Source organism: Schistocerca cancellata, chromosome 3 (genome assembly GCF_023864275.1).
Source record: "Schistocerca cancellata isolate TAMUIC-IGC-003103 chromosome 3, iqSchCanc2.1, whole genome shotgun sequence".
Taxonomy (NCBI): Eukaryota; Metazoa; Arthropoda; class Insecta; order Orthoptera; family Acrididae; genus Schistocerca; species Schistocerca cancellata.
In genome coordinates, this window is record NC_064628.1 from 701,620,071 (window position 1) to 701,635,457 (window position 15,387).

The 15,387-nt window shown below is 43.4% G+C and overlaps 1 protein-coding gene across 1 annotated transcript in view; it reads left to right on the plus strand.

Annotated features, from left to right (window-relative positions):
* The first annotated feature begins 845 nt into the window (after positions 1-845).
* LOC126175697 (phospholipid phosphatase 1-like) overlaps positions 846-15,387 on the plus strand; it is an 820,416-nt gene continuing 805,874 nt past the window's right edge. Inside the window, exon 1 of the mRNA XM_049922633.1 lies at positions 846-1,001. Within this exon, the coding sequence (XP_049778590.1) occupies positions 921-1,001 (81 nt within the window). The 5' untranslated portion in view covers positions 846-920. The remainder of the gene's footprint in view (positions 1,002-15,387) is intronic.

The following is a 15,387-nucleotide window of genomic DNA, read 5'->3' on the forward strand; positions in this document are numbered from 1 at the left end:
CAAATATTTTGTGTTGCGTGAAATGTAATGTAATCAGCTCTTTATAATGTTTTTAACATATTTCACCCACTATTTGGGAGTTGCTTGTCCCACTTAGAATAATATAGAGATGAACGTCGTACTTGTGGCAACAGGCGACAATGACAAACACAGTAGGCCTACAGAACGATAAATGAGCTGACGATCGCTTTTGCATGTACTAGTATATGTCTGTGTTTCTTACGTGTGAATCTGTGTGTTTACATTCTTTTGATATCAACGAGGTAAGGTGCAATTCTCTCCAACGCCACAAGTGTTTCTTCACGAATGTGTTGTAGCTTGCCACTCGATTCGTGGTTTTTGTCCTTACGTGCGCTTGTTTTACAATCATTTTTAGAAACATAGATGCCTTCTGATACTACACAAACCCTTGGAGGCAAGAAAATAGCTCAAATCTTTCGTAAATTACGTAGGAAATGGATGCAAAACAAGCATTATTCTTACGACGCGTCTGATGTTCACCCTACTCGCCGCTTGGAGCGCTATTGTCGCTCCATCTGTCAAATGGTAACAATTTTTACAGCAGTGAGTGTCGCGACTGTTATGTTAGACTGTGTTAATACCGGCCTTAGCCATTCCATGACAACGTTGTGACGTCACAAAACTCGTCCAGCTCCACGTTCGCTTTCACTTGCCGTATGAGGACGGCTTCAGAGGTGGGCAATGCAGACTCGGGTGCGCCGGTGGGAGGCGCACCACGTGGTCTGCGAGTTCCGCAGGCGTGTGTGGCGGTGTGCCGCGCGCAGTTCCGCGTTGAGTCACGCACGGCCGCGTCCGCGCCACAACACGGAGCCAGCGCAGCGCAGCACTGCACGCTACAGGTGGCACAGTCAGTCTGTGCCGGAGCCGGTCCCCAGTCAGCACCTGTCCGCAGCGCCGCCATGAGGCTGCAGCGAGTGTTCACCGTGTCGCGCCCCGCCGAGGAGGCCGGCTCGCCGTACGGCTCGACTGACGTCCTTCAGGTAACGGCACAGCTGTTGCTGCTTCACGACGCGCGCGCCAGCTGTGCAGACCGAGAGAGAGTTACTCTACTGCGCTCATTCGGCGTGCCCGCATGCGAAACAAAACAGGCGCGACACTGCGCGCCGAGCCCTGACATCGCTTTCGCCCGCAGGGGACAGTTACACAGGGCGTCCCAAAACTTTGGATTCAAAACAATACAGCGCGTACCCAGGGCAGTCTCGGGTCTACGATATTTCCGAACCGGGGCGAAAACTTCAGTGGCAAGCGTTTGAGACAGGACGTCAAAAATTTTCAAAAAATCGATTTTTCAAAAATATTTTCATTTTGTAGCGCACATCTTTCTGAAAAGTTTGACGTATAAAGCATATACGTTCGAGGAAACGTAAAACATGTTATTTGGTCTGAAGTGTGCCAAAGTGCAGCGCCATATCTCTTCGCATAGCATTCTTCTATCGCATGTCACTGTATTTTTCTGTGTGAGATTCAAGCTGTGTATTTTGTAATGGAAGCCATACCTATATTCAGGACAGTGGAAATTAATATCTCCTGTGGTGCCTCTCCTGCACCAGTCGGCCGGTTTGACATCCTACACTTCTTAAAAAAAAAAAACTCACTGTTAATACTGAGTGGAATTATTTGTGACTGGTAGAATAAGAACCTTCAGAAAATTGGCGCTCTTTATTGCCTATTAGCTAACAACTTTCTATTCTGTGTGACATAAAATTAAATATAGGAAATATAAAACAGTAAAGACAAGAGACAAGCAAGTCAGTACACATTTCTTCAATCCTTAGGTCCCAGCATTTTTTTCTCTCTAATCTTGCTACAGCCTTATACGGCGTGCTTTCCTTTCTACGGAAGAATCTTTTACCTCATCAAAATTCGTCATATGTTTTGCTACATGAAAAAATCAAAATGTCATCTAATTCTCAAAAAGCTGTTTATACGAATAGTACCCAAGACTGGTGCGCGTTTTCGATATAATTACGTCTATTTTGTTACTGTCTGCTATATAAAACGAAATAGGCACTTCTAATATTGCAGTAATTGTAAAACACGTCAAATAAGCGAGATTGTTTCGGCACACATGATCATTTTTATGTACCTTGTTTACATAAACAATATGACAGAATATGATTCACGAAGTACCAATATAAAATGCTTATGAGGCCTACTAGCAGCAAACATTTTTATGGTAGGAAATAGTTTTACATTTCATTCATATGCTCCAGTTTCTCAAGCATGTTACCGAAAAATTGAAGCGCGAAGTTTTTGTATAAATTTGAAATCTTCATATCTGTGTGTTGTCCCCTTTCCCTCTCCTTCCTCGTTCTAGCAAACAATCTTGTCATCACTAATTCTGTAATTATTATACCCAGTGACAAAACCTATTCACCGGATAACTTCACTAACCCTGTCAGAAACACCGTTCAGTAATCCCGCGTATTTTCGCCGGTTAGGCATCATTGCGTATTTGTAAAACGCGTTTTCGCGCATTTCCGAGAATAGAACTTAAAGCGGCTGCTAACCGGGGACTGTACAACTGGTCTAGTAGCGTGCGTTCTGGCAAAATTTCCTGTCAAAATTTCTTTCTCTTGGATACACCGAGAAAATACTATGCAATCTTTCTGGAAATACGGAAGCGTCCGATCCAACCCATCGGCTTTGACCCATGACGTCACAAATATGGCGGAAACGACCATAAACGACAATTCCAATATGGCGGATATAAAAACGTTGCATACGTATCACAAAGACGAAAACACATAGAAAAACAACACACACAAAGGTTTCACAAGAACAATCTGCTAACATTGATAGCAAACAAAGATAATAATAAACAAGTAGTACTCAAGGCCAGGTAGGGGGGGCTGCGCCCCCCCTGACGCCCCCCCCCCCGCCAAAAAAAACTCCCAACCTAACCTCGTATTCAGGGCTACGCTACAGATCAATGTGTAGGTCAATCAAAAGATAAAAAAAGAAACAAATAAAAAAAAAGAAAAAAACAATATTGATTCATTAGACATAACGAGTAGCGACAAAACATATAGACCATAAAGATTGAACAATCTAATGGCAAACTGATAAAAGCCTCATAGACGACGTTAAAACAAAAAGTACAGTAAAAAGGTAAACTATATATTACAGGCCCTAAAACTCCTACTAAGGTAACGTCAACGAGGCAACATCTACAAACACGCCACACTCACAAGCCAAACTCCGCGCCGTAATGACGTCACACACCACAACACCCTTACGTCACGGGTCAAAGCCGACGCGTGAGATCGGATGTTTCTGTTGACCCATCTTTCTTACCTGATATTCTTGTTAGTCATTTATTTCGACTCTGGTAGTCTGAATCTATGGATTTCGCTGATAACTATAACAACGCCGATCATTCGCACACTCAATCAACCACATAAACAAACAGCGATTGACATTCACCCGTTCGCGTTTATTCGGCTCAACTCGTATAGCCAGTCCCCTTTTGTCTGCGGGAAAGGTTTTTATTTCTAGATGTGACAGGTATTCCCCTGGCAGAGACGTCAAGTACACTATGCATGCAGTCAAAAATGTTCAGAAACCAATTGCGATGCGTATCAAAATCGTATGAATAATGGCCAAAATCGTATGAATAATGAATAGACCAACTTGCACTGGATGCTAGTCGGTTTGTGAAACCAGGTTTTTTCCTTCAAGAATATGAATTTGGCACCCCCTGAAATTGTCGCCAGGAGCAGATACCACGGTTTGTCCCCCCCCCTCCTCCCGCCAGCCGCCTTCCCCCCGCCCCCCTCCCCCCCGTGGCCGGCCGTGGTGGCCGAGCGGTTCTAGGCGCTTCAGTCCGGAACCACGCGGCTGCTGGACTTTTAATTCCTACACCAAATTTTTCTTTGGTTTCCTTCACCGCTTGCTCAGTGTACAGATTGAATAACATCGGAGTAGGCTACAACCCTGTCACACTCCCCTCTCAACCACTGCTTCCTTTTAATGCCCCTCGATTCTTATAACTGCTGTCTGGTTTCTGTACAAGTTGTAAATAGCCTTTCGCTCGCTATATTTTAGCCCTGCCACCTTCAGAACTTCAAAGAGTGTCCCGGACAACATTGTGATAAGCTTTCTCCAAGTCCACAAAAGCTATAAGCGTAGGTTTGCCTTTGCTTAAACTATCTTCTAAGATAAGTTGTCGGTCAGTATTGTCTCGCGTGTTCCAACGTTTCTCCGGAATCCAAAGTGATCTTCCCCGAGGTCTGCTTCTACCAGTTTTTCCGTTCTTCTGTAAAGAAGACAGTTTGATAATGTTCACACCTGTCAGCACGTGCATTCTTTGGGACTGGAATTATTTCATTCTTCTTGACGTCTGAAGGCATTTCGCCTGTCTCATGTATCTTGCACACTAGATGGAAGAGTTTTGGGCTCTCCCAAGGCTATCAGTAGTTCTGAAGGAATGTCGTCTAATTCCTGGGCCTTGTTTCGATTTAAGTCTTCTACATCAGTGATTAGTTCATCGATTTAGCATAATTTTCAAGAAATTACAGTTCATAGAAACACATCACCTGAATAACATTCGTGCAAAAATTTGAGAAATACCTGTATCATGCAAATGATTTAAGAACCATAATAGAAACAAACTTTCATAACTTTGACAACATAATTTATGCGGTATGAAATTGACATATGCGCTCGCCATATCAGCATTTTATTTAAAACTAAGATTATGAACACAAATGTGCAGTTTATGGCTATACCAACATGCAAACAGGCGGAATACTCTTTCTTTCAGTAGTGTTCGCCTGCATTCAGGAAAGTTAGTCATTCTGTTATTATAATCCTAGTCGAGCGTTTTTCCCCTTCTCTCTTACTTTAGTCAACGTCTTATGGTTTTCCGGTTCCACCTGCCGACTCATGAACCGTGTCGAGTTTGTGTTGTCAGCAGGTATTGTTAGTCTGCCAGTGGGCATCTTTTCCTGTCTGAAATGTTTCTACAGAAAGTTAGGCCACACACCTGTTCACATGAACTAGACCTCAGGAAAGAAACGAAAAAGTGTCCTGATTCAAATTTGTTAGAATTTTTTGCTATTTTCTACACTCCTAGTTTTCACGCTGCTTTTTTCTCCGAAAGATAGCTGAAATATTTGGATGTTAATATATGTAAAAATATAAACACTTCTAGTAAAATATCGTTTCGGTAGGTGGGGTCTGCTTGAATATTATTACACTCATAGATTTTCGAGATTTGGAATGACTAGAGAAACTTCCTAGTGAGCACACAGATTCTTGATCATATACACAGAATTAACGAATATTTTGATGATATCATTCTTAGATCCGCGCAAGGTCACGTTCGCACGCAGCACAACTTGCGGAAGACGGAAGCCGATTTCGGAAACCGCATCTCGCTGTCTTGTTTATATGTAAGGAGAGGACCTCGTTCTGCCCCATAAAGAAAAAAAAATATATTTTTTTGTGTTGTCGGTTAATAACTTTCCGGTAAGTCTAATACTACTACATTTCCTCCACTCCACACCAAATCACTTCGTCCACATTAAACAAGATTTTTAAAAGCAAGAAGCAACCTGATAACCCGTTAGCGAAACAAATTTAGTAGAGTGTCTGCATGGAGCTGAAAACAGATTGTGGAAGTTGAGATCCAGGATCCAGAACTGCCTTTGCAGAATCAAAATTGAAGGGTGTACATGACAGGTCACAAACGGAGTTATGACATCGGTGAATGGAAAATTGAGTTTGGGAGACCACGTAAACGTTGTGACTGAAGAGGATGCCAAATGGAATATTTTGACGTAAGAAAACAGTGGTCGGAAGTGATTATTTTCGGCGGTATTAAGTCTTGAATAAGCCATGCGTGCATGGCACATCTTGGTGAATTGCTAATGATTCATGAAAAACTACTACATGTCGCATTTACGCCGGTAGTGCTACTTGGAAAATAACACTCGATCGTGTGTGATGCGTTCACGCTATATTTCCCACTGTTTGCAGTTTATGCCTCGTTACCGAAAGTGAGGGACCACTCGTTACAGGAGCCTGCAGACATGCAGTATGGATATAGTGCCAGGAAAGCTGAATGAATGTGTACACATTTATTTATCTATTATTACTTAAATTTTCGACACCTGTCACCGAGAATGTAGCGTGCGTCTTACTTTCTCGCAGCTACAGAAAGTTATATGTAACTGTAATTATAAATGATTTGAAGATTAAGCAGTTCTCTCGCAATTTTATCCACGGCGATAAATTCCTTCAGATTAAAATGACACCCGTAATCAGTCTTCTCACTGTACATTCGTTCAATCCAGTGGCGTACACAGAAGTGTGTGCTGTTGAGACTCACAGACGAGCCTTTAGGACAACAGTGGTGGAGGGACTATTAGTCATACTAGGCATGTGCCCAACAGATATTACCGTAAGGTACAGAGGCTCTCTCTACTGACTTCGTAAAGGGAACCTTCCCAAGGCGAGACATATTATGGGCAAGGAATTAAAAATCAGACTAGATCTAAAATTATGGAAAGCGCTTGAGTGACAAAGAGATGGGACAGCACTACAACAGGTCGCAAAGTGTATCGTATATTTCCAAATATTCAGCAGAGGGTGCTTATAAGGCATGTAAATCCATCTAGAGGCGTGATTCGTTGCCTGACAGGCCATGGACCATACCTAGAATCTTTACATAATATAGAGAAATGTCCGACAAATATGTGTGCATGTGGCGACATTGATACACCATACCATATCGTACTAGAGTTCCCCGCCTACGAATACTTGCAGAGTCAAATAACAGACATCGGTGCACTAAGTAATATTGTTAGAGTCAAAGACAAATGGCAACTGGTGAACGAAGGGGCAAATAAGGTAAACATAATTTTTTTGAGTCAACATTCCTTTTTCTCATCACATACTAATCGTACAGGGATGAATGAGATATCGTTAGAAAGGTTTTTTAACCGGCTTCTGACATTACATGTCTATTCCGCGGTAAATCTTCCTTTTTGTGGAAATTGTTTACGTAAATGAGACTATTAACTATCATAGGCAAAATTGCGTGATGGATGTCCAGCTTCATACTAATATTTTACGAAGCTAACTTATTAATCACGAATAAGAGATTCGCTTTTCGTATTATCTTATTACAAATACCATTCTGTTTGTTTTAAAGTACTTATTAAATGGATAACGTGTACACAGCAATTTCATAGATAATAACTGTGACCACTGCGGTAGTCCATTATATCTGCCCGTCGTACAAGCTGACTTTCATCAACGAATATACTTCCCGAAACGACATTGTCGCCTTGAATTGTAATTCCCCTATTGCTACTACCGCTTAACGTACTTATAAGAACAAAACTCAATGAATTCACACTTAATTCTCGGCTGAATGATACCGGGAAAACTGCTGTAACACCACGAATGATCTTAAACACCATCTCAATTCAATGGTGTGTGAAATCGTATGGGACTTAACTGCTAAGGTCATTAGGCCCTAAGCTTAAGCTAAATTATCCTACAAATACACACACTCATGCCCGAAGGAGGAGTCGAACCTCCGCCGGGACCAGCCGCACAGTCCATGACTGCAGCGCCCTAGACCGCTCGGCTAATCCCGCCGCGCGGCACACCATCTCATCCAATCATCCTTTTCAATTAACAGGAAGATATTTACCTACTGAAATTGCATTTGCGGTCACTATTAACAAATCGTGGGTACAAACGCTTCAAAGAGCAAGATTGTGTTTAGCAAATCCCGTCTCAACTCACGAACAAATGGTCCAAATGGCTCTGAGCACTATGGGACTTAACATCTGAGGTCATTAGTCTCCTAGAACTTAGAACTACTTAAACCTAACTAACCTAAGGACATCGCACACACCCATGCCCGAGGCAAGATTCGAACCTGCGACCGTAGCGGTCGCTCGGTTCCAGACTGAAGCGCCTAGAACCACTCGGCCACAACAGCCAGCTCACGAACAGCTGTATGATGCCTTTTCAAGGGTAACTAAATCAACCAAAGTTTTTCTATCCCTTGAAGTAAATGAAAAAAAACAGAACGCGAAGATTACATACTACTACAAATACCATTTACGCTGAGGTATTGTAATGCTTCGTAAAGAATTTTGTTCAAAACTGCGTGCAGGGAAATACGCTGAAGAGCCAAAGAAACTAGCACACCTGCCTAATATCGTGTAGGGCCCCTGCGAACGCGCGGAAGTGTCGCATCACGCCGTCGCATGGATTCAACTAATGTCTGAAGGAGTGCTGAAGGGAATTGGTACCACGATCCTGCAGGGCTGTCCATAAATCTGTAAGAGTACGAGGGGGTGAAGATCTTTTCTGAGCAGCACGCTGCAAGGCATCCCAGATATGCCGAATAACGTTCATGTATGGGGAGCTTGGTGGACAGTGGAAGTGTTTAAACGCAGAAGAATGTTCCTGGAGCCACTCTGCAGCAATTCTGGACATGTGGGGTGTCGCATAGTCCTGCTGGAATGTCTCAAGTCCGTCGGAATGCACAATACTCATGAATAGGCGCAGGTGATCACACAGGATGCTTACGTACGTGTCACCTGTCACAGTCGTATCTAAAAATATCAGGGATCCCATATCACTCCACCTGCGTATGCTCCACACCATTACAGGGTCTTCAACAGCGTGAACAGTCTCCTGCTGACATGCAGGGTCCATGAGTTCATGAGGTTATCTCCATACCCGTACACGTCCATCCACTCGATACAATTTGAAGCGAGACTCGTCCAGCCAGGCAACATGTTTCCAGTCATCAACAGTCCAATGTCGGTGTTGACGGGCCCAGGCGAGGCGTAAAGCTTTGTGTCGGGCAGTCATCAAGGGTAAACGAGTGAGCCTTCGGTTTTCAAAGCCCATATCGATGATGTTTCGTTGAATGGTTAGCACGCTGACATTTGTTGATGGCCCAGCATTGAAATGTGGTGCAATTTTCGGAAGGGTTGCACTTCTGTCACGTTGGACGATTTTCTTCAGGCGTCGTTGGTGCCGTTCTTGCAGGATCTTCTTGCGGCCGCAGCGATGTCGGATATTAGACGTTTTACCGGATTCCTGATATTCATGGTACACTCGTGAAATGGTCGTACGCTACCTCGGAGATGATGTGTCCCATCGCTCGTGCGCCGACTGTAACACCACGTTCAAACTCACTTAAATCTTGATAAACTGCCATTCTAGGAGCAGTAACCGGTCTAACAACGGCGCCAGACACTCGTTGTCTTATACAGGCGTTGGCGACTGCAGCGCCGTATTCTACCTTTATTCACGTGTCTGTATTTGAATACGCATGGCTATACCAGTTTATTTGGCGCTTCAGTGTATATATGCAAGTATGTACCATAAATTCATGGTTATTATTTCACGTCGTCCGGTTCATCTTTAAAGAACTCTTCCGTTCATTTCCTCAGCTACCGTGATCTCAGCGACTACCCCTGTCCCAACGACTACCCTTACGTCTCTACCGTACCGGGACGCCACGGCAGGTCTGCTGGCCGTTCTGCTGGCAGCCGTCAGGTCTATCAATACAAGACGCCAGAGGAACGCCTTCAGTCTCCTCTCAGTAGAAGAGCTACAAGCTCTATGTGCAAGTTCGAAATAAAAAGAGAATCCAGGAAAAGGAGTTCTGGGCACATACTTTCATTGCTGATCGTGACAGTAACGCGTTATTTGACACGCTTTATAATGATTTAAGAAATTACAATGCTAAATTTTCCAGTAACCTGAGAATGTCATTCTGTTCACTTGGCGAGATAATAGAGATCTCCCGAGATTAACTGACGAAACAGGTCACCGCTTTAAGGAAAGTAACTCCATCAGAGGAAGAGATTTTCGTGACCTGTTCCCTCAGTAGCTAATTATTTGTTGTCTGCAGTGATATTTACAGTTTTAGTTGTAACTGTAGAGTATACATGGAAGTGTTATTTAGCTTTTATTTGAAAAGTATGTTACAGTAAACTTAAATTAAATTTAAAAATGTTTTAGACAAGAAGTCGGAAACCTGTCTCTTTTGTTTACATATCTTTTATTCTAAAAATGATTCTAGCATGTCTGATGTATTTGGCCCATTAACATCACTTGCTGCAGCAAGAGATGTAGCTGTGCTGTTTCGGTCTGGAAGTAGGTTTCGAGGAAAACTGTTCTTTTTGTTTTGTTTTTTGTTTCTTTGAGTCATTAGTCTTCTGACTGGTTTGGTGCGGCCCGCCACGAATTCCTTTCCTGTGCCAAAAACCTCTTCATCTCAGAGTAAACTTACATAGCTCAGATAATGAATGTGCTTTGTTTTTGGTGTAAAGCTCTTGTGGTTAGAGTGGAGCATCAGGAACAGGGTGGAAGGAAATTAAGGATCGATAATTTCCACTATCTCCAGCCAGCCACAGTCCAGAAAGTGCATTATTGTGAGTAGTTTGAAAGCGATTGTAATGTGGAGAGGCTTACTATTCGAACTGTGCTTCACCTACGACCCTCGTAATTCCCAACACTTTTTTTTACAATTTGCGTTTTGAATAATTCTGAGATGGAGTGTCCCAAGTTACTGATCTCATCTGTATCTCGCAGATAGAAGTTTCGGTGTCAAAACTATCCATAGCGCTCACGTGGGCGGATAAAACTGGGTAGAGGTTATAGCAGCGCCCCCTATAGAGGAAAGCCTGCGCGCCCGCACACAGTCTGGTGCCGGTGCTCGCAGTCCGTTTAGCCACAGCAATAGACAGTAAAGGGATCAGGACGACGAAAACTCATAAAGAACCCCTCGGATACATAAAAGCATGACGATTCCAAACTCACACAGGTGTGGTCCAAAGAAACAACTGTGAAACAGAGTAACAGAATAATTCAAAGTAATTCTCAGACTGTGTATCCTGTAGAACTATGAAATACTTAATGGTAGTGCTTTTTATGAGATGGACACTGTTTTGCTTTTGTATTTCAGCTGCTATTCTCTACCCGATATATCAGTTCATAACTTACGTAAAAACTGACAATATGATGAAGCTAATACTGTGCCAGTTATGTGCTACCCATTAGGCTAAACATGAGCACACAATTACTTTAGTTGTGTATCTATAAGACATCAGTGTAGGCCACAGGCATTTATCTGAAATTCCAGACCCAGAAAGTAAGAATTTGTAAAATACACATGTATTTTTTTATTTTTTGCATGTTTTCACAGTTTCTCCCTTTGCATTTTCTGATAGCCTATTGATCCGTTCATGTACTCATTCATTTCTCTTTTCTGTGGCTTTAAAGCAAAATATTTATTCGTGCATTATAAAGTCGGGAGCTTACTATAATCACTAATAGTAACATTCCTTGCATTGAACTTCAAATTCCCATCAATAATTTATTAAAAACAAGCGACTGAGACACTGTTTTTACTTAATTTTCAATTTTTGGGTATACCACATTCCTTGTTTTTGAACACGCAACTTCCTGAAGACTTTTACAGCAGAAAAAAACAGAACTAAATACTAGAACCAGAATACATCGAAGCTCGTCTGTATCTTATGTGCATGTACTTAATCATAAACCGACTTTTATTCCTAACAACAAACAGTAAGCATAAAGATATACTGAGATATTTAACTACTTAAGTATGAATGTGCTTAGGCTATGCTGCTTGAATCTGCAGAATATAGAATTCATACAACCTAAACCAGCTAAACTGTAGAATTGCCAGGACAAGAAAACGAAACACTGTTTTCTTCGGCACTTATGTTGTTAAGATCTTATATATTAGTCAAAATGTCGCTGACCTTCCACACTGCGTAAGTGCCTACTCTTTTTTACCGCACTTAACCTCTTTTAAGAAATAAACAAAACAAATACCCACTCTTGAACTTGAAGAAGGAGTAAAGTTATCTCTGCGAATACTTGACAACTGTTTATTCCTCATTGCTTCATCCTCCGGAAATTTAAACAGTTACTTTTGGTCCACCGTCGTAATTACCTCTACAATTCGGCGCAGAGCATCGAAACGGCATTTGGCAGGCAACGAAATTTTCACAGGCAAGAAAAACAGATCACCAGTTTAGTGCACAGAAAGTAAACAACCAAATCACGTACACTAACGCAGGAACACCATTCACTATAATAGTAAACGGACACACGACTGTCCCATAAAACTGTTGAAGACTAGATAGACTCCATATGTAACCATGCTGTGACGTCACGCACTACGTGGACAGGCTTTCTTTTATAGGGGGTGCTGGTTAGAGGCAGGTAGCGCTTGGCAGATCTGCTTGCGACCTGGTGCGGGAGTGACAGTAAGCCGCCGTTGTGTTCCACTGGCAGCGCCGCCAGGCTGGCAGTAGAGATGGGTAGTTCGCGAACGAACGAACGGGTGCAAAGGAACGGTTCACCAAGATGAATGAAAGGACCGAGGAACGAATTCCAAGGAACGATCGTTTCATAGCTCACTAGTTCACTTCGGTCGCGGCGGTCACTTCGGCAGTTCTCGTTCCAGCCTCGGTCGCGTTCTCGTCTCAGTCTCGGTCTCCCTCGGCCGCACTCGTTCTTCGCATGACCACCTGTCTCAGTTCCACTGCCGAATGCTCCTAGTTAGTTCAGTATCCAGTTGTTCGTTTCGTTCACTGTCCTCGCCCATTTTACATGTGTTCCAAACTGTTCTTGCAGTCTGGAACCGCGCGACCGCTACGGTCGCAGGTTCGAATCCTGCCTCGGGCATGGATGTGTGTGATGTCCTTAGGTTAGTTAGGTTTAAGTAGTTCTAAGTTATAGGGGACTGATGACCTCAGATGTTAAGTCCCATAGTGCTCAGAGCCATTTGAACCAACCAAACGATTATTGTTTACAACGTAGCATAGCTATGTAGTGGAAGTCGAAACGAAGAATTTTATGCAAGACACTTGTGGTCTATTAAGTTGGGAAACAGCCACCAACAGGTTTACAAGACCACATGTGCTATAGCCCATGCACGTTGCGTGAGATTTTCATGTTCTTTTTTCCAGCTCTCTATACATCGTCATCGATTGTTTCGCCATTGTTGCTTGCGTTAGCTTGTTATTTCTTCACTGCCTAATTATTACATGTTTGTCTGTTTGTTGTATCTGCTCGTAACGGGCAACACATCGTCCGTAATTGGCGAGCAGTCTGTACTCGGGGCCGGTTTTCCGTGCGCCACCCTATATTACGTATTTCCCTGCGATCAGCCACACAAGGCTACGGTTGACTAAACGAGAGGTTCTGCAGAATCACAGAAATTACTTCTAAAAGTGTGTAAGAATTCTGTAATGAATAAAAACTCTGTACTCCAGGGGGGAGGCAAGTGTCCCCTGCTGGTGCCCTCCATCCTTCAGTCACATACACTACTAGTTTTCAGTTTTTCATAAGAACCATATACCAAGCACAAATGAACGGTGAACGAGTAAAAATGAACGGTTCCCAAAAAAGAACGATCAGCAGTGAACTAGTTCCCAAGGATGAACGAGTTTTCCCATCTCTAGCTGGCAGGCCTGCCAGCAGAACCTCACTGCGGCCACCCTGCCGGGAGAGCTGCCACAGTCAGGCAGATGCCAGAAGCGGGAGGTTCCATTGTGTCCCAGGCTTCCGTCTGGCGCCTCTGTTAGCAGACCAGTGCAGTAGGGCTTTTACACCAACGACTACCCTTATGTCAGAGACTACACTTACTGCAAATACGGTCATTATTTAAAACTTTAAACTGCGAAACTTTCGCACGGGTTCCCTAGTTTGGAAAATAAGGGCACTGTAAGAAAACACCCAATTGTACGTGATAATGCTGAAGTGAAAACTGTGAGTGCAGTGAATATCAGCGAACATTCACCGACGCCGAAATTAACTCCTACACAGAAAACGACCAAAAGCCGTGGATCTGTGACGAACAGCGTGGTAACTATGGCAGAACCAGCAGAATGAATGAAAATTTACAGGTGACTTATGTGCTTCTCCCAGAAAGAGCAGGTTGTGCGGGTTTGATGATGTGGATTCCTTAGGTCCAATTGGTTGACTGCAATGCGGACGGTGGCGCTAACTCATCTCCTTTCCATGAAATCTTCAAAAATTACTCATTCTGCAGTCGAAAAGATTATAAGCATGACTTATCCTGCCGATGGTTGAATACAAAAATTTTTGGTTTTGGCCGAGAGTTATGGCGTAATTCTCTGGGCGATACTTTCGTTTCAGGTTGGTGATAGTGCACCCAATTTGCATCCTCTGTAACAGTTATATCTAGAAATCGACTATTTTCCACCTGAAATGACACAAATGTTTCTCACAGACACCGACCGGACGATGCCCTAGTTCGGCAGTCAGCCCACGTGGCACCCACCTTCCGGAAACTTTGAGTAGCAGCACATTATGCACAATGTTATGTGCTGGACCAACACCAGTATCCTAAACAGTGTCTACTTCGTTTACTGTAATACACCTGCTTTCCTTCACGAGCTCTTCCACTGCGGCAGTGTTTTCGTTAGTCAATACGAGATGTTCAAAAATGGTTCAAGTGGCTCTGAGCACTATGGGATAACTTCTGAGGTCATCAGTCCCCTAGAACTTAGAACTACTTAAACCTAACTAACCTAAGGCCGGCAATACGAGATGTGCCTGGACCGGTGCGGATCGTCTTCCAAAACCTTCTGCACGACTCGTATGCCTGCTGCATGGACACACACGAATCATCTTGCTGCGTTTGTATTCTGCGATACATTTCAACAGATGTAACAGCTTCACTACACAAAAAGCTTGTCACAGATCGCTGCTCCGACGCGGTGCAAACAGACAATGGGACAGCCTTCTTTGTTCTGATAGCTTCCTTTCCTGTGATGCAACAACAGGCTGCCAACTGTCTATCATTTGCCGAAATAGAAGGATAACTGCTCCCCACTGCAATATCGAGAGTACAACGGTTAGGGATGTTACTGCACTTTTAAAGTTTTCAAAATGTTCAAATGTGTGTGAGTTCTTAAGGGACCAAACTGCAGAGGTCATCGGTCCCTAGACATACACACTACTTAAACCACCTTAAACTAACCTATGCTAAGAACAACACACACACCCATGCCCGAGGGAGGACTCGAACCGCCGGCGCCGCGCGGGATTAGCCGAGAGGTCTTGGGTGCTGCAGTCATGGACTGTGCGGCTGATCTTTGGTTGGTTTAGTTACCCTTGAAAAGGCATCATACAGTTGTTCGTGAGGCGGAGGTTCGAGTCCTCCCTCGGGCATGAGTGTGTGTGTTTGTCCTTAGGATAATGTAGGTTAAGTAGTGTGTAAGCTTAGGGACTGATGACCTTAGCAGTTAAGTCCCATAAGATTTCACACACACATTTTGAACCTCCGGTGAAGGGGCTGCGCAGTCAGTGACACGGCGC